This window comes from Rattus norvegicus, chromosome 2 (genome assembly GCF_021556685.1).
Source record: "Rattus norvegicus strain SHRSP/BbbUtx chromosome 2, alternate assembly SHRSP_T2T, whole genome shotgun sequence".
NCBI lineage: Eukaryota > Metazoa > Chordata > Mammalia > Rodentia > Muridae > Rattus > Rattus norvegicus.
The window spans coordinates 213,988,378-214,008,741 of record NC_141535.1 but is presented as its reverse complement, the minus strand read 5'-3'; the positions used below and the strand labels follow the sequence as shown (position 1 = coordinate 214,008,741).

Sequence of the window (20,364 nt, the reverse complement as noted above, 5' to 3'; positions counted from 1 at the left end):
AACCCCAGTGCCAAGTGATCAGCGCATCATCACAGCCTGTCACCCTGACTGAGAGCAGAGATGTGGAGACTAGAAGTAAACGAATCTTGAGGAAGTTCAGAGAGCCTTTCCCAGGAGTAGAGTCTGCACATTGTTGTCGGTGATGAGAGCTTCTATAGCAAGGATGAGAAGATGTGTTCGGATTTAGCAGAGACAACAAAGACTTGAAGGAAATGAGCATGAAGGGACGAGTGAGCCATCCAGGTGCCTCTGCACTTTCTGAGAACGCTAAAAGCAGGAAGAATTAGGACAGTCAGTTTAAATTGTACACTGTCCTTTCCTGTTAAGGATGCCACACAGCAGATGCGGAAGCTGTCTTTTGTTTGTTTGTTAAGATTTAAGATTTTTAACTTTTCTGGATCTGGGGAATCCTCTAACTTGTTAACCTCTAAATTATATAGGATATGTGATGTTTGAATGCATGTGAATACTTAAGTTGACCCAAAGAAGTGAAAATGAGTCAAAGTACTGTGTGAACTGTAGAAGCCTCGAACCCAGGACTGTGACAATATAAATAGAATTTGGAGTAATTTGGTTCAGAAGGCAATTGGAATAGATTTTTGGATTTTTCTAGTTTGCAGAAATTTGTAATAAAGGCAATCTTATTATCTTGACTTGGTGATAAATACACAGGACAGATTAGTATGAGCCATTGGAGATGGGGCATTGACTTTACATGTGTGTGTGTGTGTGTGTGTGTGTGTGTGTGTGTGTGTGTGCGTGCACACGCAGGATGTCCAGAGTTTGGCTCATCCTTATATTTCCGCTCATGGGACCAAACTCAGATTATCAGGCCAGTGCCTGTTCCCAACCACTGAGTCATCCAGCTGACCTCTCGTTGTACATTTATGTGTTTGTGATGTGTACTACCAACCCTGCTTACTTCTGTTTGAGACAGGGTCTCCATGAGACCTTTGGCACTATAGGCTTGTCAGCAAGATCTGGAAAATGCTTGTCTTGATTTTGTGTTTGTTCATGCTGGGTAATAAAAAAACAGTTGGTTGATATAAAAAAGATAGATAGATGATAGATAAAAGATAGGTGATTGATAGATAGAAGATAGATAAAAGATTAATAAATGATTGATAGATATTGATAGGTGATTGATATAGTAAATGGATGTTAATTGATAGATGATACATAGAACATAGATAATAGGTAATATACAGGTGATAAATAAAAGATAGATGGAAGAGAAAAGGTACATAGATAAATAGAGAGAGATAGAAGATAGGTGATTGACAGATCATATATACATATATGTGTACATACATGCATACATATATGTGTACATACATGCATACATATATGTGTACATACATGCATACATACATGCATACATGCATGCATATAATGAAGATGCAGTTGGAATTGACTGAATAATCATTTCTGCCCCTACAGGAACCGAAGAAGAAGATGCAGGGGATGACTGTCTGTTGGGGTCTGTGGATGAGTTCTGGTGGTTTCCTCACATGTGGAGTCACATGCAGCCCCATCTCTTCCATAATGAGTCGTCTTTAATAGAGCAGATGATTCTCAACAAAAAGTTCGCCTTAGTAAGTAACTTTCTCTGACTACTTCACTGACCTCGTATACAATGAGGAGGGAAGTAGGGAGGTGTTTGAATTGGAAACTGCCTCACGGTTCTAGTGTGCTGGCTTTCCTTACGTGGCTTTTGCTCAGTAGATGTTAGAATCTTGATATTATGTCCTTTCCAAGTACGGCTCTCATATGAATATATCATTGTACTATGCCCTCCTCATTGGATTTAATTCTTTGATGAGTCTAATTTGAGTTCACAAAACATAAGGCGTGGTTTCATGACACTATGGCCAGCATTGACAAGAGGCTTATCCTTTCTAGGAACTTCCTACTACTCTACACTGAGAGACAAAGTGTATACACAAAACAAGTCCATGTAGGAATAAGATACTCTGTGAGCTGATGTCACACTCTAATATACAAGCTCTCAATTCCAAGAATAACTGTCGTTGAGGTGGGGAAGAATAAGTTATAGTGGAAATGGGATTTAATATACCCCAAAATTCATATAAAACTAAGGTATGAAGATGAATTGGAATGAGGTTGAGGTAACAAACCAAATGAGACCATAAAGTAAACACAAGTCAATGAAGATTCAGAAAACCAATGAAGAGATATCTCAAGCCTGTTAGGATAGAACATTTGCTCACTGGAAGAAGGGTATGCTGGTTTATACTGAAGGCACTATGATTTGGGGGCAGGGAAACTTAGAGTAAACCTTCTAATAAGTACTGTATGAAAGGAAATGTGCCCTTAGTCAGAGAGGACCCAAATCCATTTACATGGATGGTATTCTACACCAGCTGCAGTGGCCAAGAAATTTTTGTCAACAATACTGTAGTTCTTTATTCAAACTTACACAGAAACAAGTTAAAATTGGCAAACTGTATTTCTTTCTCAAAGAACATTCAAAATCTAACTCTTTGCAGGGAACACCTGCTCATGTTTGTCTTCAACTTTTGTTGTTGTTTTGTTTTGTTTTTGTTGTTGATGATTTACTTATTCACTTTCATCCCTGCCCTGCCTCCCAGACACCCCTTCCCACAGTTCTTCCCCCCATCCCCCTTCCCTTCTTTTCTGAGAGAATGGAGGCCCCGATGGGTATTCCCCAACCCTGGCACATCAAGTCTCTGCTGATCTAGGCACTTTCTCTCCCTCTGAGGCGAGAGAGAAAGACAGCCAAGCTAGAATAATATATCCCACAGACAGGCAACAGCTTTTGCGATAGCCTCCACTCTAGTTGTTCAGGATCCACATGAAGGCGCCGAGCTGCACATCTGCTACATATGGGCAGGGAGGCCTAGGTCCAGCCTGTATATGCTCTTTGGTTGGTGGTTCAGTCTCTGAGAGCCTCAAGGGTCCAGGTTAGTTGACTCTTGGTCTTCCTCTGAAGTTCCTATCGCCTTCTGCACCAATGTTTCCCCCTACTCTTTCCTAAGAGTCCCCAAGCTCCATCCACTGTTTGGCTGTGGGTGTCTGCATCCATCTCAGCCAGCTGCTGGGTAGAGCCTCTCAGAGGACCACCATGCTAGGCTTCTGTCTGCAAGCATAACAGCATATCATTACCAGTGTCAGAGATAGGTGCTTGATCTTGGGGTGGGTCTCTAGTTGGGCCTGTGATTGCTTGGCCATTCACTTAGACTCTGCTTTATTTCCCATCCCTGATTTTTTGTAGACAGTGTAAATTTGAGGTTGAGAGTTTTGCAGATGGATTGGTGTCCCCATCACTCTACTGGAGTTCCTACCTAGCTACAGGTGGTGGCTGCTTCAGGGCCCATATCCCCCATTCCATGAGTAAAAGTTAAGGTCACGCCCACTGATTCTTCAGTACATCCCCTATCCCAGGTCTCCTGAGTATCTTCAAGATGAAGCCCACCTCCCTACCGTTGTCAGTTGCAGATTCCCATTCATTCTCATGGCTATCTGGCCATTTCTCCTGTCTCTCCCCACACCTGATCCCCATGTCCCTCCCCATCTCCTCTCCCACCCAGTTCCTTCCCTCCATCTGCCTCATACAACTATTTTATTCCCCCTTCTAAGTGAGATTCCAGCAGCCTCAATGGGCCCTTTCTTCTTATTTAGCTTCTTTGGGTCTGTGGAGCGTAACATGGGTATCCTGTACTTTGTGGCTAATATCCATCCATAAAACAGAGTCTCAGGAGTACCTTTCTTATATACTGGTAAATTGACAAGAAAGCAAAAAGGGGCATCTCAAAGCTGATGAAAACATTTTGAAATTTGCAAACTTTTATGAAATGAAGAGTTGCCCCAGAAACTGTAAACAGGTCAAATTGAACAAACACGGCCATACATATTAGAAGTGAAGTTCTCCATGCCCTGTCTAGAAGACTGAGCTTGCCAAACACAGTAGTGTTGGTCAGGAGAGATGGGTCGGACAAAAAGATGGCTTCAGGTGCTTCCTAAATCTCTGGCGAACAGCACAAGGGAACCTGGGACAAGGAGATGTGAAAGTGCAGTATAGCACTTATTACTATAATAAGGTATTAATTAGTGAGATGAATGAGGGTGGATGTTTGCTGTTACTCCTGTTTTAGTGACCCTTAAACAAGAATGTGTTCTTTGAAACTTGATCAACATAGTTGGCTGAGCAATTCAGAGCACTGGCTGCTCTTCCAGAGGACCAATGTTCAATTTCCAGGCATCCATATGATGGCTCAAAACTGTCTAATTTCAACTCCAGGAGACCTAGGTCCATCTTCTGACCTCTGTGAGCATCATGAATGCATGTGATACACAGACATACATTCAGGCAAAACACCTGAACACATAAAATAAAACAGTAATAATCGAAGTGTTTAATGAAACTAGAACAATATGTATAGACAAGTGGTGCATGTTACTCAGGTCAATCATGGATGACCACACTGTGCTCCAGCTCTTAAATACTAGAGTGTAAACAGTAAAAACAGACCTGTAAAGGAATTTTGTGAATTATTTACAATTTCATCCTAAATTGTAAAAATGATTCAAACCTGAAATTTTGTCATTTGGAATCTAACTCAAGTTTCAAGCAAAGATCTATGAATGTCATTACCCTATACATTGACAACCCAAATTATGGTTCTTTTTATTAAAAAAAATATTATTCTCTCATATATTACATCCCAACTGCAATTTCCCCTCCTTCCCTTCCCTGTAGCCTCCCCATGCCCCTTGACTCTCCTTTCCCCCACATCCATCACCACTCTCTTCCCCTCAGAGATGAGCAGACCTCTTCCAGGGACATCAACCAAACACACAGCATAACAAGCTACAATAAGACCGTGCACATGTGATCACATCAAGGCTGGACAAGGCAACCCAGTAGGAGGGAAAGCGACCCACAAGTCAGGGATAGCTCCTGCTCCCAGTGTTAGGATTCCCATGAGAGCACCAAGCTACTCAGTCATTCATGTGTGTGTGTGTGTGTGTGTGTGTGTGTGTGTGTGTGTGTGTGTGTGTGTGTGTGTGTATGCAGAGGACCTAGATCAGACCCCTACAGACTCAAATCTCTGAGTTTCCATGATTCCCAGTCAGTTGATTCTGTGAGCCACATTCTCCTGATATGTTCCTATGAGAGTAAGCCTAGCAAAGACTCCCAGTAACAGGGAACTCAAGACCTGAACCGGCCAACTTCCCTAACCAGGCAAGGCCTCAAGTGGAGGAATTAGAGCACCAATCCAACCATAAAACCTTCCGTCTACAGATTTTCCTGCCTGCAGAGTGTACTAGGACCAGAGGCTAGCAGAATCATCATCTAAGAGAACAGAGAGATGTCATCCAGCAACTGATGGGAGCAGATGCGGAGTCCCACAGCCAAACATTAGGCCTGAGGAAGAAGGGAAGGAAGGACGGGAGGAACCAGAGGGGCAAAGTTATGATTCTTAAGGCCATAGAGAATGATCGTGAAGGAATCCTAAGAAGAAAATGCAAAAGTAATCCTAAAAAAATGAAAACCAATTTCTCTTCAGTGTTTGATAAAATATAGATACATGAATTTTTAAATTTGGGTCAAAGCAGGATACATGAGGGGAAAAAAGACTGAACTTAGAAAGGTGAGACTCTCCACAAAAACATCAAATAGAATAAATTGTGTATTACATATATAAATTGTATGAAACAATAATTAGGAAATAACAGTCCATGGAAACCAACTGTTATAACATCTTCACATTTAATATCATAAAACTATCATCTTCAGTTTTTCCCAGATTCCTGAAGTGTTCACCATTACAGATAGTGGGAATAAAATCCTTAAATTCTTGTTTTGTATTGATATGACTGTAGCTTAATATGGGACTTACACAATCTGTAAGTACACATTAGTTAATTCAACTTCCCATTAACGTGTTAGGCCTCCAGAGTGGCACTGATGCTCAATGTAAAGATATGGACTTGGAAAGGAACATGAGTTACATTTTCTAACAGTGTGTGTTGTTTCTTTAGTATTCCCAACCCTGAATTCTAAGCATACGCATTCTCCCTTTATAGGTGAGAATCCTGGGATACACACTGGGATTGTAAGGCTCACTGCTAGACTAAGAGACAGAGATCAAAGTCCTCTAATACTGCGTAAATGTGACACCCGGGGTTCTTCACCCAACTCACTGATTCAATCAAGTCACAGCTGCTTAGTAATTTGTGGCTGTATCTGGCCATCTGGGCAGCATAAGGAAGTTAGAGAACATGAGGGAGGACTCCCAGGGAAACTCACCCCTTGGCGTCTTCTGGTTCCTGATACAAGAAGAGCCTCTTACTGATTCGGGAGACAACCTGAGGCTAAGCAGCTTTCCATGTGGCTGAATACTATTTACTCCACAGAGAAGCTACTCGAAATCAGCCAAGCTCCCCGTAGGGAATCAGACCATCTCATCTACTCATTAGAGGCAATCAACACATGCTTGACCTGTGCAAATGCTGCATTTCTAATGCCCTTCTCTTTCAGCTTGGAAGAGTTTAACATGAGCAAAAATGTCTCCAAGTAGGACAGATCTGGTGCCTTGGAAGCCAGGGGGTATTCAAGAAGGACAATGGAGAAAGGCAATGTTTAAATGAGTGACTGAGTTAACGTATATTTGAAATGCCTTTCCAACTAAGAATCTGAGAACATGATCCAGCACCCCAGGCCATACATTAACTGTCTGTAGTAATTAGTAAGTCTATCTGAACTGTTAGGTTTCTGCATAGTTTGGACTCTTCTGACTCACAGAGGCACCGAATGTTCATTTTAGTAACTTGTTTTGGAAGATCAAACAGACTCTTTAAGCCAGCAGTTCTCAACTTGTGGGTGTCGATCACCTTGGAGTTGAGTGGCCCTTTTACAGGGTCTACCTATCAGATACCTTGCATATCGGATATTTATATTACAATTTGTAATACTGTCAGAATTACAGTTGCAAAGGAGGAGCACAATAATTTTATAATAGGGGTCACCACAACATGAAGAACTGTATTCAAGGCTCACAGCATTAGGAAGGTTGAGAACCACCTTTAAGCAAACTCAGATTTGGTGGCTGAAGCCATAAAAGAAAATATGGATTTACAGACTGATGAGGGATAAAAATTAGTAACCAAATATAGACATTCAAATTTAAAAAAAATTAAAAAGAAATTCTATTTTGAAAATTTCAATCCTGAATTCAGGATTATAATACTAGAGGCTGGTCTCTCTCGGATTTGAAATATCTCTTGTACAGCTTTAAAAAAACAGAATAAATTATCACTAGAAAACTAAAATAACATTAAATTTGAACCTCAAAAAATCATTACTAATGCACTGTCTCATTTCATAGATTGAGCCTAAACTTTAACAAGTAATTTAATAGTTTAATATTAATAATAAAATAATTAGTAGAAACTTTTAGTAGTACTAAAACTACCCCCCCTCTGTCAGATATTACTACCATCTGCAAGAGGTGTTGTTATATAGGTTCGTTGATGGGTTTGTGTTGTTAAATTTAAGATAGGGTCTCATTGTGTGTCCCTGGATGGTCTAGACTGGGGACTTTATAGACCAGGCTAGCTAGTCTTGAGCACACAGAGATTCACCTGCCTTTGACTCCCAAGTGCTAGGATTAAAGCCATGTGCTACCATGCCCAGCAGATGGTATTTAAATTGTTTTAGACATTAGTAATGCTCACAGCATTAGGAAGGTTGAGAACCACTGCTTTAAGCAAACTCGGAATTAATAATAGTATTAATATCAGTATTAATAACAGTATTAGAATTAGTAACGGTGAAACAATACTACTGAGGACTGGAAGTCTTCCTGTAGCTTGCACTCCTGGTTACATTGTATCATTCTTTGAGAAAACAACTCTGTTCTATAGTCTTCTCCAGACCAGTAAAACACATTCATTCACCTTAGCTGGACTTTCTATTGTCATCACCTATGTTTTTAAACTAGTGAGCACCAAACTTTTCCAATATGGGAATAATGATTATTATAGCAATATAGAATTTTAAATATATTTTAAAAACTTGCAGGCTTTAAGGAAGACACAATCATCTTTCAGTTCATTTGCTTGCATCTAGAGAAGGGAGAAATCCTTTTTAAAAATTTTTTAGTAAAGCTTTTTACCAAAAGACACATCATGTTTTCATCTTGTATTAATATTTAATGCAAAGTATAATTTTAGTAGTCTTGGTAAAAGTAGAGAATTCCAGTCAGGATGAGTCTAATCTGAGCTGATGGGCCGCACTCCGCAGTAAGCCAAGCAGCACAGTGTAGGAAGGTCACTTGTCACCAATCAGAGCAAAATGACTGGAGCATGTAATTTACTTCATAAAATGAATGTGTGGAGAAAGGGGAGAGACAGAAAACTAACAGAGTGTCAGGCTCACGTTCAACCTCAGTGGACTGGGATCCCGTGCCAGTCCCTACAATATGAAATATGACAAGAATATTCTTCTTGACTCACTATCACCTCATGCCCTCCCCCTAAACATCTCAAACTTTGCCACTACTCAGCTACTCGAGGGCTGCATCTTCCAGTGCTGACTCTATAGCTAACAACAGTTCTGAGTAGTCCCCAAAAATGCCATGTGCAAAGGTAAGTGTGTTGAAGACAATGAATACAATCCATCAATCTTAGAACTGAGATTCAACTGCAATCAGTATCTTCATGGCAGAAGTCATAGGCGAGAGCAAGAACTTTTCTTACAATCTGAGTACCTGTATAACTAGAGTGGTCTTTACATGCTGGGTCCCGTAATTGACTGTTAAATTAGAATACAACTAGATACTTCTTCAAGATACTGAGTCTATTAATTGTGATCTCAAACTGTATGTTTTTAACAAGAAATAAGTGGCATTGAAATGACAGTTTGTTATTCAAACACCAAAAGGAAGAGGCATGCCACACTGCATAGTCATGTGGGGTAGCCCTGAGTGTGGAGACGTGCTTTCGCTATGATTTCCTTGTGTGTAGCAAGGCAAGCAGTGGGCTCTGAGGTGCAGGTGCTACATTGGCTTCTTGGGCTTGGGCTTTGGCCCTGGGTGATTAGAACAGAATACTGTGCTGAGCGCCTAAGTCGTGACCACTGGAGATATGGATGTGGAAGTCCTGGAGGGATGGGTCACACTGGAAGTGTGCAAACCTAAGAGTTGTGAGTCACACTGGAAGTGTGCTCCTGGGCATGACCTCATTACCTCCAAGAACTGACTACATAGTACTTGCACTCTCTTTTGAAAGCCAAGCACATTCCCAATCCATGTCTACTAGCTACTATTTGCTGTTTCTTTATGGGTAGTAAAAGTATCTACACATTAAATCACAACCTAGTCTATCAATTGCTTTAAGATATATATTTTTAATCTGGAAAAGCTCAAATAATTTACTATATTATGCATGATACTTCATGTAATCATCTCTTTATCAACTTTTATGTTTCTCTCATCATAAATATCCTGCAAAATGGTTCTCTTTGCTGAAGTAGAAACAGAAGATATACACACCTTTCCCCTCTAGCTTTAGCTACAGCATTTTAAATTCTCCTGCCCCTGATTGTGGGACAAGAAAAGTTGCTCTCTTGACTGATAGATGCCATGTTAAATTAGTAGTTTTAGGGAAGTATGCTTTCTGCTTTAACAAATTCCTTGGCATGTATTTTTTAAAAGATTCATTTATTTATGTATATGAGTACACTGTTGCTGTCTTCAGACACACCAGAAGAGGGCATCAGATCCCATTTACAGGTGGTTGGGAGCCACCTTGTAGTTGCTGAGAATTGAACTCAGGACCCCTGGAAGAGCAGTCAACGAAGAGAAATGGCTGAGCCATCTCTCCAGCCCCACTGGCATGATTTTTATACTTATTTATTTGGTGAGTTTTGTCTTCTCTCTGTTTTCTTTCTTTAAATTTATTTAATCTTTTTATTTTTTATACTCCAGATTTTATCCCCCTCCCAGTCCATCCTCTGACTATTCTCCATCCCCTGCATCCTCTCCACCCCCACCCAAAAGACCTCTAAACGCCCTGGGGCCTCCTGTTTCTTGAGTGTTAGGTGCATCTTCTCTGACTAAACCCAGACCCGGGAGTCCTCTAATATATATGTGTTGGGGTTCTCATATCAGCTGGTGTATGCTGCTTGGTTGGTAGTCCAGTGTCTGAGAGATCTCGGGGGTTCAGGTTAATTGAGACTGCTGGTCCTCCTACAAGGTTGCCCTCCTCTTTGCCTTCTTTTAGCTTTTCCCTAATTCAACAGAGGGATCAGCAGCTTCTGTTCATTGGTTGGGTTTAAATATATGTATCTTTCTTTAAGCTGCTTGTTGGGGCTTTTGGAGGGCAGTTATGATAGGTCCCTGTATGTGAGCACTCCACAGCCTCAGTAATAGCACCAGGCCATGGGGCTTCCCCTTGAACTGGATCCCACTTTGGGCCTGTTGCTAGACCTCCCTTCCCTTAGGCTCTTCTCCATTTTTGGCCCCACGGTTCTTTCAGACAGGAACAATTATGGGTCAGAATTTTGACTGTGGGATAGCAACTCCATCCCTCCCTTGATGCCCTGTCTTTCTGCTGGAGGTGGGCTCTACAACTCTGTTAACAGCAGAAGTCCACAGTGAGCAGCTACTATGTAGCTGGAGCATGTATCAAGTCACTAAACAGGTTTTATCCTCTTACTGATCTTGTTCCTCATCATAACCCCCATAACCTCTGTGGCCATCTCCACCCTCTGTGTGACAAAGCCATTTGGGGAAGGTTAAATTCTTCCCTCAGACACACGGCTAAGTCGTAGAGCAGACACTTGAAACTGAAGTATTCTGACTCTTCACCAACATTACCCAAATGTTTCCTTTTTTCTAATACAATCTTTGGGGGGAATCGGTTTGCTTTGAACACCTTAGCCTTTACCTTTGCCCCAGTGGTGGACTCCCAGCAACTTCTCACAACTATTTGCTCATCCAAACTACCTCAGCTTCTGCCTTCCTAAATTAAAAACTTTATCAACTTGTTTTCGGAATTATGTACTTCATGTGTTTTGAACTTAGAAGATGACATTGTCGGTTTTTTTACCTCCAGAGTTCTTGCGTTTCCATAGAGATGACGAAATCATAGAACATTAGTGTGGGAGTGTTGAAAACAGACAGGCAGGGAAGGACTGGGGGTGAACAGACAAATTGGATTAGTGTGGAAATAATTATGGAAGGAGAATTAAAAGCCAGACTAAGTCACTAGAAATGAGGCTATAAAAAGAGAGCCATGGGAACTGTTTGCCCTGTGGGAAGAATTGAACCTTTTATTAGATAGATGAGCAAGTGAATTGGAACAACAGGTCAAAACTCGAGTCAAGGAACAAGCCACTAACGTTTCTATCTGTGTATACTAGTTTACAGTCTTGAAAACGTGAACTACTGATTTTTCCTTAAAGGTCCTATAGTTCACCTATGTAAGGAAACTCACCTCCCTCTGCTACAGTGGCACAAAGCTTCTTCTCATTTAAAAATAATTATTCACCTGTCATTAAGTGGCATTTATCTTATCAGATGATAACACCTTAATTTACTTGTATTTACTATTATTGCTTTGTTGTTCAGGGTTTTTTTTTTATTTGTTGAGAGTTTCATACATTTATATGGTGTATTTTAGTCATTTTACCCCATTACTTACTTCACTTCTCTCCACCTTCACTGCAAGAACTTCCCCATTCTACTTTCATGTTCTATGTGTGGGAGTGTGTATGTGTGTGTGTGCATGTGTGTGTGTATGTGTGCGTGTGTGTGTGTGTGTGTGAGTGTGTGTGTGTGTGTGTGTGTGTATTCCATTGAGTTTAGTTATTCTTGCCTGTGTCAATATGGGTGGCAAGTTGTTTTCTGGAACCTGTACAACTTACAAGTAGCTATGCCACTGAAGAAAATGCCCTCCCTCTCCCATCAATCATCAGTTGCCAACAGACCCTCGGGGAGGGTAGAACCTCATGAGCACTTCCCCATCCATGATGAAATGTTGGTGAGCACAACTATGTCTGGGTCTTGTGTGGATGACCACAGCTGCAGTGAGTTCATGAAATGCAATGTCTCTGTCATATATGTGACACCTCCTCATCTTCCAACTCTGATACTTCCCCAGCTCAGTATGTTCCCTGAGCCTTGTTGAAGCTGTGTCTCTCTAGGACTAAGCACTCCACCCTTGTTTATTCTCAGTAATTTGACCAGTTATGACTCTGTATAGTGCCACTCACAGCTGTAAGAAGCTTTGCTAAGGAAGGATGAGATCAGCCCTAATTTTGAGATATAAACAGAAAGGAATTTAACATGTCTATTTATCAAAACAATGGTCATGGGACCTTCTCTAAAGGTCATGTCCTCTTGATCAGGTTCACAGCCATAGCATGGGCTCCTTTCCTAAATCCAACCATGAAGCAATCGGTTACCTCTATATAAATCATGATATTGCACCAGGGGGCACATCTTGCTCGGTAGATTGGTGTTTCATCTATCATTCAGGCTTCTCAGCTGGGCAAGACTGGTGCCCTTCAGTTGATGAAGGGCTAATAAAAATGTCATACACACACACACACACACACACACACACACACACACACACGCGCGCGCGCGCGCGCGCGCACGCACATGCACACATATACATACATTCATATATATACACATATATATGTATATGTGTGTATATATCTGATGGAATTTTATTCAATTATAAGACATTTTAAATTTACAGAAAAATGAGCAGAACTGGAAGATAATTATACTGGGTGAGGTCACCCAGGCTCAGAAACACAAAACCACAAGTTCTCTTCCCTATGGGAATCCTCTGAGTTTACTTCTGCATTAGACTTGGAGCACCCAGAGAGGCTAGGACTATAGGAAGGGACTTTACAGAGGGAAATAAATAGAACCATCCAGTGAGAGGGAGTAGCGGACACTTGTAACAGGAAAGCAGGCAAGGGAGAGGCTAGAGGTGGAAAGATTAAAGTAGAAACGGGGTGATGCAGGGTAACGTGGTAAGAAGGGAGAGGTAACCAAAACCAAGAGTGGGGAAAAACATGGGACTGATTTGATTTCTTTAAGCTTTGGAGACCGTTTTGGTTACCTCTGTTAATTACTTTCTTTGTAAATTCCTCTTCAGATTACACCCCTCCAGTCTACAGGAAGCTTTCACACTCTGTAATGAGAATGTAGAAAATACAGCTCTCACTGCCCCCCCCCACTTCCTCCAGCACAAACGCTGGCGTTCCTTGCCAGCATGCATGCCATTGACAAACTGGTTTTATAAAAGAAAGATAAATTTAGTGCATGTGCTGTTTGAGTAGTCCCTGTCTGCCCATGGTCCTGTGGACACGAGGCAAACTGAAAGCCTTTATGAATCTGTCTATCAATTCTCCCTGCTGTGCTGAGCAGGATGCGGAGCTGGAAGAGTTCTGCTTCCATATTCATGCATGCGGCTCCTGCATTCAGTCTTTTCATTCTTCCGGCTTCCTGGACTGGATACCACGTGTCTTCTGAGATGTGGCTAGAAAATGGCCAAGATGGAAGGGACAACAGGAGGACAAATGTCATGACACTTCCTATAGAAACATCTATTCATCCCACACAGGACATTGATGACAGGGCCAAAGGAAAAGAAACCGTCCCACCTAAACATGGCTTAGTGAAGCAGGAGTTTGCTGGGGTGACTTACAATACCCTGAGTGACTCAGAAGCAGCTGCATCACTGAAAAGCCACCCCAGCAAAGTGACAGCTCAAAAACAATGCATCCCAGGAGCTGCCTGCTGAGATTACAGACAGTTCAGCCTGTGGATGAGTCTCCTCTCCCTGAAATTGTCACTGCTTATATCACTTCATGCAGGGGACTTATGAAGCCTGTAAATTTCATATCTTCCTGAGCCTTGTAAGCTTGAATTTGTTTGCTTCCTTAAGGATATTTCAGTTCAGAGGAAATGGCTATGCAATAATAAGTAGGAGCCAATTCTGCAGCTCACATCACCTTTAGTATTCTTTAAAAGTGTGTGCATGTGTGTGCATACATATATGTGTGCATGTATGTGCATGCATATATGCATGTGAGTGTGCAAGCATGTATGTGTGCATATGAACATGTGCATATGTGTGCATGTGTGTGCATCCATGTGAGCATGCATGTGTGTGTGCATGTATGTGCTCGTGTGTATGTGTGTGTTGCATATGCACTTCTGTGAGTGCACATGTGGAGGCCTGAGGATGACATCAGGAATCTTCTTGATCCTGCCCCACTTTATTCATTGAAGTATGTTCTCTCAAGCCCAGACTTTTGTTAATGTTGACTGTTTTGGTCAGCTCACCCCAGTGATCTCACCACAGCCCTCAGAGAATGGAAGCTACAACAACTCAGAACTTTCATTGGTTCTGGAACTATTGCAAACACTGGCTCTCATGCTTGAGAGGAAGTACTTTATCCATTGAGCCATCTTCCCAGCCATAGCCTTAATGTTTCATAGATGGCAGCCCCTATGCCTGTTTTTTCATGATTTGTTTGTTGGCTTTTTTGTTTTTGTTTCCACAATATCAATTTCTTCCCTTTCAATTGTTCTTCTCTAAGTGCCTCCAAATTTTATCCTCATTTTTGGATCATTGTAGCAACGTACCGAATTCCCCATTCTCCCATTCTTTTTATTTAATCTATGCCCAAACTGGGGAATATTGTTTCTTAAAAATGAATCATTCTGTAAATGTAACAAAAAAATGTACATTTCGGAGTCTTGATTTCTAAGGAAATGGAGAAAGAAATAGCTGGGTTCCAACTGGGAATCATACATTATACAGATTACATGAATTCTCACAGGCACGTATTACAACCATCAAAGAATTTACATACGTTTACTAAGACCTCACAGCTCGTGGAAGCTGGCACAGGCTTTCCTCCTGATTTGTCAAACTTAAAAGCCCATGTAACCACCACAGTTTATCTAGATGCAAGCCCCAGTGCCCTCGACACCAGTGACCACGGTATCAATAGTTAAGACAAATTGAGCACATCACTGTGCCCTTTTACAGTGCTTCTCTCCTGCATGGGTGTTCACGTGACATGTAATTTCTGGTGTCTGAGGAGTACTGCCTACATCACTGCCTTGGTAGCTGCTATAAATCCCAGGGGGTGTGTAATGGCCGAGACAGTTCATCAGTATCATCACTGGCTTCTTGGAGGAATATCGAATCTCAATTAAAATTAGCGTTTTGCAGACTTAAACATCTCTAGCTAGCCAACCAACCATGTATGTTTTCTGAAAGATCAAATGTGCTTGACAACAGTCTGGGGTTCTGCAACTGTCATTAAATTATCTACAGATTTAGTATGTATTTAAAAGCCTCCAATGTCCCAATCATCGCCTAAAACAAAAACCAGAGAGAACTACTGTAAACCAAACTCTACATGCACACACATTGTATCTACAGCCAAATTTCTTGCTACCTAAAGTTGCCTTTTTTGTATTTCTGAAACCCCCTTTCTTGTATTTCACTTGAGCAAATCTCAACGATTTAAAACAAAACCTCACCTGGCATGTGCCGAGCACAGGCACTCACACGGTTCTTCTGCGTGCTCTCAAGAAAGCCCAGCTTTTAGTGGCATGTTGTCTTAGGAGCTGCTCGCCACAGATGTGACACTTGCAGCATTTGGAGGGAGCTCTGAGAGAGGGGAAAGCATGCTCTGGTAAACGAAAATATACTTACAATAAATTGATAGGTTATTAGGGAGGACAAATAGATAGTCACAGGTCCCTAATAACTTTCAGAAATTGCGTGCGAGTGGCTGAGGCTGAATCAGATAGACACACATCGTGGCACCTTTTTACTACTTGTACTAAGATTTTAGCTTAACTTGTTTCTGGTGCTTGCTTGAGCATTGGTGTGGTTGAATACCATTCAAGCTTATCCAATTCCAAAGCTGCTGGATTGTAGGAGGGACCTGAAGGGAAACATATACTGCTAAGAGCTCATTGCTGTAACCCTATCATGTGCATAGTATAATGGGGCTGATCCTCGCCTCGGTTAGAAGCATGATGTCAGTTATCTTTACCAAAGGACATTTACTATTGATAGCTTCAGTCATCAACTTGAATCTTTATTAAATAATACTGATTGCGATAGTGTCCTTTAAACATGTATGCACTTATATAGGAATTCTGAAGTTTGAGGGTGTAGAAGTAACAATGGAGGGTTTCTTTTAACTAATATTGTTATTCAAAATTTTTAAATTAAAGTATCCCCCCTGTCTTCCCTGCCCCCAACCCCTCTCATATGCCATACATGCGCCATAAATATGGACACATCCTCTTTTCCAGCAGCCCCTACTTCCTCTCCTGCCTTGTCTCTGCCTGGAGTTGTGGGAAAGATGAAGCAGCTGCGGTTTGGTGGTGCAGTGCCTGAGTGAACTGGATAATTGCAAGAAGCACTTGCAGCCACTTACTGATGGCATCTCTTTACACCGCCACCGCCGGTTGTAGCTAGTGGGTGGCCTTTCCAAATGCCAACGTTCTTGAGCCTTCTCTAAAACAGGATTCACGCTTTTGTCCTGCTGTTTGTTTGGGACCACGGAGCCTGGGGTCACTTTCTCCCCTTGTCCCTCTTTCCTTGGGCACCTTGCTTGGCTGGAAGAGATGAAATGGTCATTTTTCACTGCCTCTAACAGTGGTCGGAGAAGAGCCTGCAGTGTGGTACATGTAAACCGTCTCCCTCCTGCACTAGTCTGCTTAGCACACAGAGACAGAGCCCAGGACTCAGGGCAGGCTGTCTCACCCAGCCCAGCGACCTGTCTCCTCCTGAGACCCTGAGAATCTTACTCTCTTGTACTTGTGTCTTTGGATACTAAGAGAATAAACGGCTTTTCTTATCATTGAGTTAATTAATGAATGGTTTATCTCAGAAATGTTACTTCAGAAGGGTAGGGTCACACGTCCATCCTATCTCGCAAGATCTATTATTAGCCACATTAACATCTTTTTCCAAGGAGTTCCATTGAGAATATTCTTGTAGCAGGTTTTTGTTCTCCAGACTGCAAGACAAAGAACCTTTACTTTCCGAGGTTTCTGAGTCCCAGTGGATATTACCAGTCAGGGAATAAGCCTTGAGCCTAGTTCATATTAAGGTTTTACTCCATCAGCATGATGGAATGACTCACTGTCCTTGGGACCAAACTCACTCTCCAACTCTCCCCTCCTGCCAGAAGGTCAACTCTATTACCCGCCTCACTGCCCTACTCTCTAATTACATGGTTGGTCCTTTTGGCCCAACAAGGTCAATCCAAAGCATAAACTCAAACATGATCTCAACTTTGTCATGAACACTAAAGACCCTGCTTGGGACTTTGGGAAATTGCAAGGATTTAGGGGTCCCAGAGCAAACAAATCATTTATACAATGGTGGCTAGCAGAGGGTGACTTCAAATCCTTAAGGCAAATTCGTTCAAAAGGGCATTGCCACCACAACAGGGTTTTCCCATAATAATAGAGCAACCATTTGTACGACAGATTGAAGAGTATATATAAGAAACCCAGACAAGGGCAGTAGCCAGACCTCCAAATTACTAACCAAATGTTTATAACTGTGTCGCTACTCCTGTAAAATGGAAATGGGGAAGTATATCTGTTTAAGGTGAAGCCATGGATTATTAAAAATACCGTATTTATATTTAGCATCTAAACATAAAGTTCTTTATAAAGCAAAAAAAACTGAAAGCAATATAAATTTTAATTTAGTGTAGCTTTTACGGACAGTCTGCCCTTATGCCTTTATGGATTTTTCAGAGTGCCGGGATTACAGGTATGTGCCAGTGTGCCCTACTGTGTGCCACTGTGCCACTGTACCTTCCTGGAAATAGTGTTTTTAATCTTAAACTTAAGGACTGCTTATACAACTCAATTTATTTCACATTTGATAGGAAAAAATAAGATTCCCATCTATCTTCTAAGAACTATAATTTTAAACTGTATTAGAAATGCTATCACTAGGTATAAAATCTGTTCTAGTATTTAACAGTCTCAACACACTGACCAGCCCCTTACTCTCTGACAGAGAGATAGCTTCTGAATACCAAGTTTATACTATATTTTACTGCTTCCTTTGAACTGTCTTCACATACATTGGGCCAGTCTTACCACTGGCGCTGACATTTAACACTTACCCTCAGTCGTCCCTGAGACCTTGGTCTCCTCCCTTGGGTACCACAGGTCCTGTACGTACTCAGAACCTGAGATGTATATATGAGGTATCAGTTTCACATTAGAAAAAAAACTGTCATTAAATATGCCTTGTATTCAAGAAACGTCTTTTAAAACTCATTTATATTTGTGTACACACACACACACACACACACACACACACACACACATATGAATTATGTGGAAATATATTTAAGCATTGATTCTAATCTTATTTTCCAAATATGCTCCCATCTTCTAGATAAGTGTACTCTTTGTGAAACAGTGTCTACAACAGCTGTAGTCCTAAAGGAAGCCACTTATAAAGTCAAAGAAAAGGAGCCTGTTTTTTTCCTAGATGTTACTAGGACCATAATGCCAAGTGTAAATAGAAGGAGGTTTTATCTCGAGTTCATGCAAATTACAAATGTGAATCTCACTGTTGTGAGGTAGTTAACTGAAGCATGAACGTCTCTCCTCTGAGAAAATGGGACATTCCAACTAAAACAGAGAGCAGAAAAGCATCTAGAAGTTCTCCAAAGTGTATTGATACAGCTTCTGGGCTGTTTTCTCTGTAGACGACAGACTAACGAACAGATTGTAGACAATCACTGTGGGCTTAGAAATCAGAGTAGCCTACAGACTTGCTTATCTGTGAAATCAGAGGAGAAGCAGTGGCTCTCTGAACACGAGTGGGAAACGTGAAGTTTCTTCTGTTTAGAGAGATTAAAATTGAGATAAACAATAAAAGTAAAACACCATTCTTAATTACCAGTAAGAGTTTGAATGGCTGTCGGAGTTAGTTCTTTGATAATGAAGTGATTGTGTTGCCTGAATACTTAAATACTGATTTTTTTCTTTCTTCCTGTAGTCTTTGAGGGGATTTTCCCAAGGATTATAGCAAAACTTGTCTTCTCAGTTATCTTTGTACTGTCTATTTGGAAAATCTTGAATGATAACATGAGAAAAGTCTTTATATTGTAAAATATAAGATATGTTTATATTATAACTTTTGTCATGGTATAACGTAAGAAAAGTCTTATAGTGTAAAAACTTTATTATTTTGAAATTAAATATTTAAGGTTTGACCCTGGAATAATAATAATTTCAACTACAGTTTCAAAGGTGTTGGCAGGTATCACTTATACAGTTACTAAAATTTTTCAGTGAGTTACTATATGTCTATACTTTGAAGAAACTGACAATTGAGCTGAGATAATTCAGAAAGTGAAAAATTAAAAAAGGAGGGTAGTGGGTGTCAGCATCATCTCCACACTTGGTTATAGATGTTTGTCTTGTTTGCTGTTAGTAAGACAATGAGTGGAGAGCAGTGGATAAAACAGAACCCAGACTTCTTAGAGTCATTTAGTGTAGAAGAGACATAAAGAAATATTTACACAATTATGCTAAATGACTTTGGAAAACCAAGGTTACTCATTAGGAATCATTTTATTGCTGTTTCCTTAGCACGTAAATAATTCTTGGCCACTCTTGCAGCGTCATGTATGGGTTCAACCTTATGGAATGGGCTTTAAATCAAAAGTGGTGGTTACCCCCATACCATGTGTGCCACTATTACGCTACTATAGACTATCAGTAAGTCTCGTCTATAGATTTACTCGGATCAGGAAACGGAATAGGAAGCTGGACATAGTGGCACATGCTTTTAATACCAGCACTCAGAAGGCAGAGGCAGGCAGATCTCTATGATTTTATGGCTAGCCTGGTCTACGTAGTGAGTTCCAAGGCAGCCAAGGATATATAGAGAGATCCTGCTCAAAATGTAAGGGGAAATCAGAATAGGAACACTCCCTACTGAGAAATAAGATGATCCTAGGGTAGGAAAGAGTTTGATGAACTGCAGGAAAGGTTAATATGAAAGAATAGATAAGGAGTAAACATTGGAAGGCTGGACTTAAGCAGCAAGTATTATATGAGGTAGAGAACACAGTCAGGCTATAATTTTGTACTTATATGTAAGGAGACAGCCTGGAAGATTTTAATTAGAAAGTCATATGATCATATTTGAATCTATCAGAAATTTCTTTGACTGTTATATGAGCAATGGTTTAGAGGACCAAGTGAGAAAAATGAGTAGAATATTAGAAACCTATACCAAATGGCCTTAGGCAGGGGTGTGCTATGCCACTGTGGT

At 40.9% G+C, this 20,364-nt stretch overlaps 1 protein-coding gene across 5 annotated transcripts in view; it reads left to right on the top strand.

Moving 5' to 3' along the window:
* Ndst3 (N-deacetylase and N-sulfotransferase 3) overlaps positions 1 to 20,364 on the top strand; it is a 181,956-nt gene that overhangs the window by 65,655 nt on the left and 95,937 nt on the right. For all 5 annotated transcript variants that reach the window (XR_015661593.1, XM_087620543.1, XM_087620552.1 and 2 more), the window contains 1 exon segment: positions 1,441 to 1,595. Coding sequence is in view for 4 of the 5 variants with exons in the window: in XM_087620543.1 (XP_087476669.1) it covers positions 1,441 to 1,595 (155 nt within the window). In the remaining variant the exon portion in view is untranslated.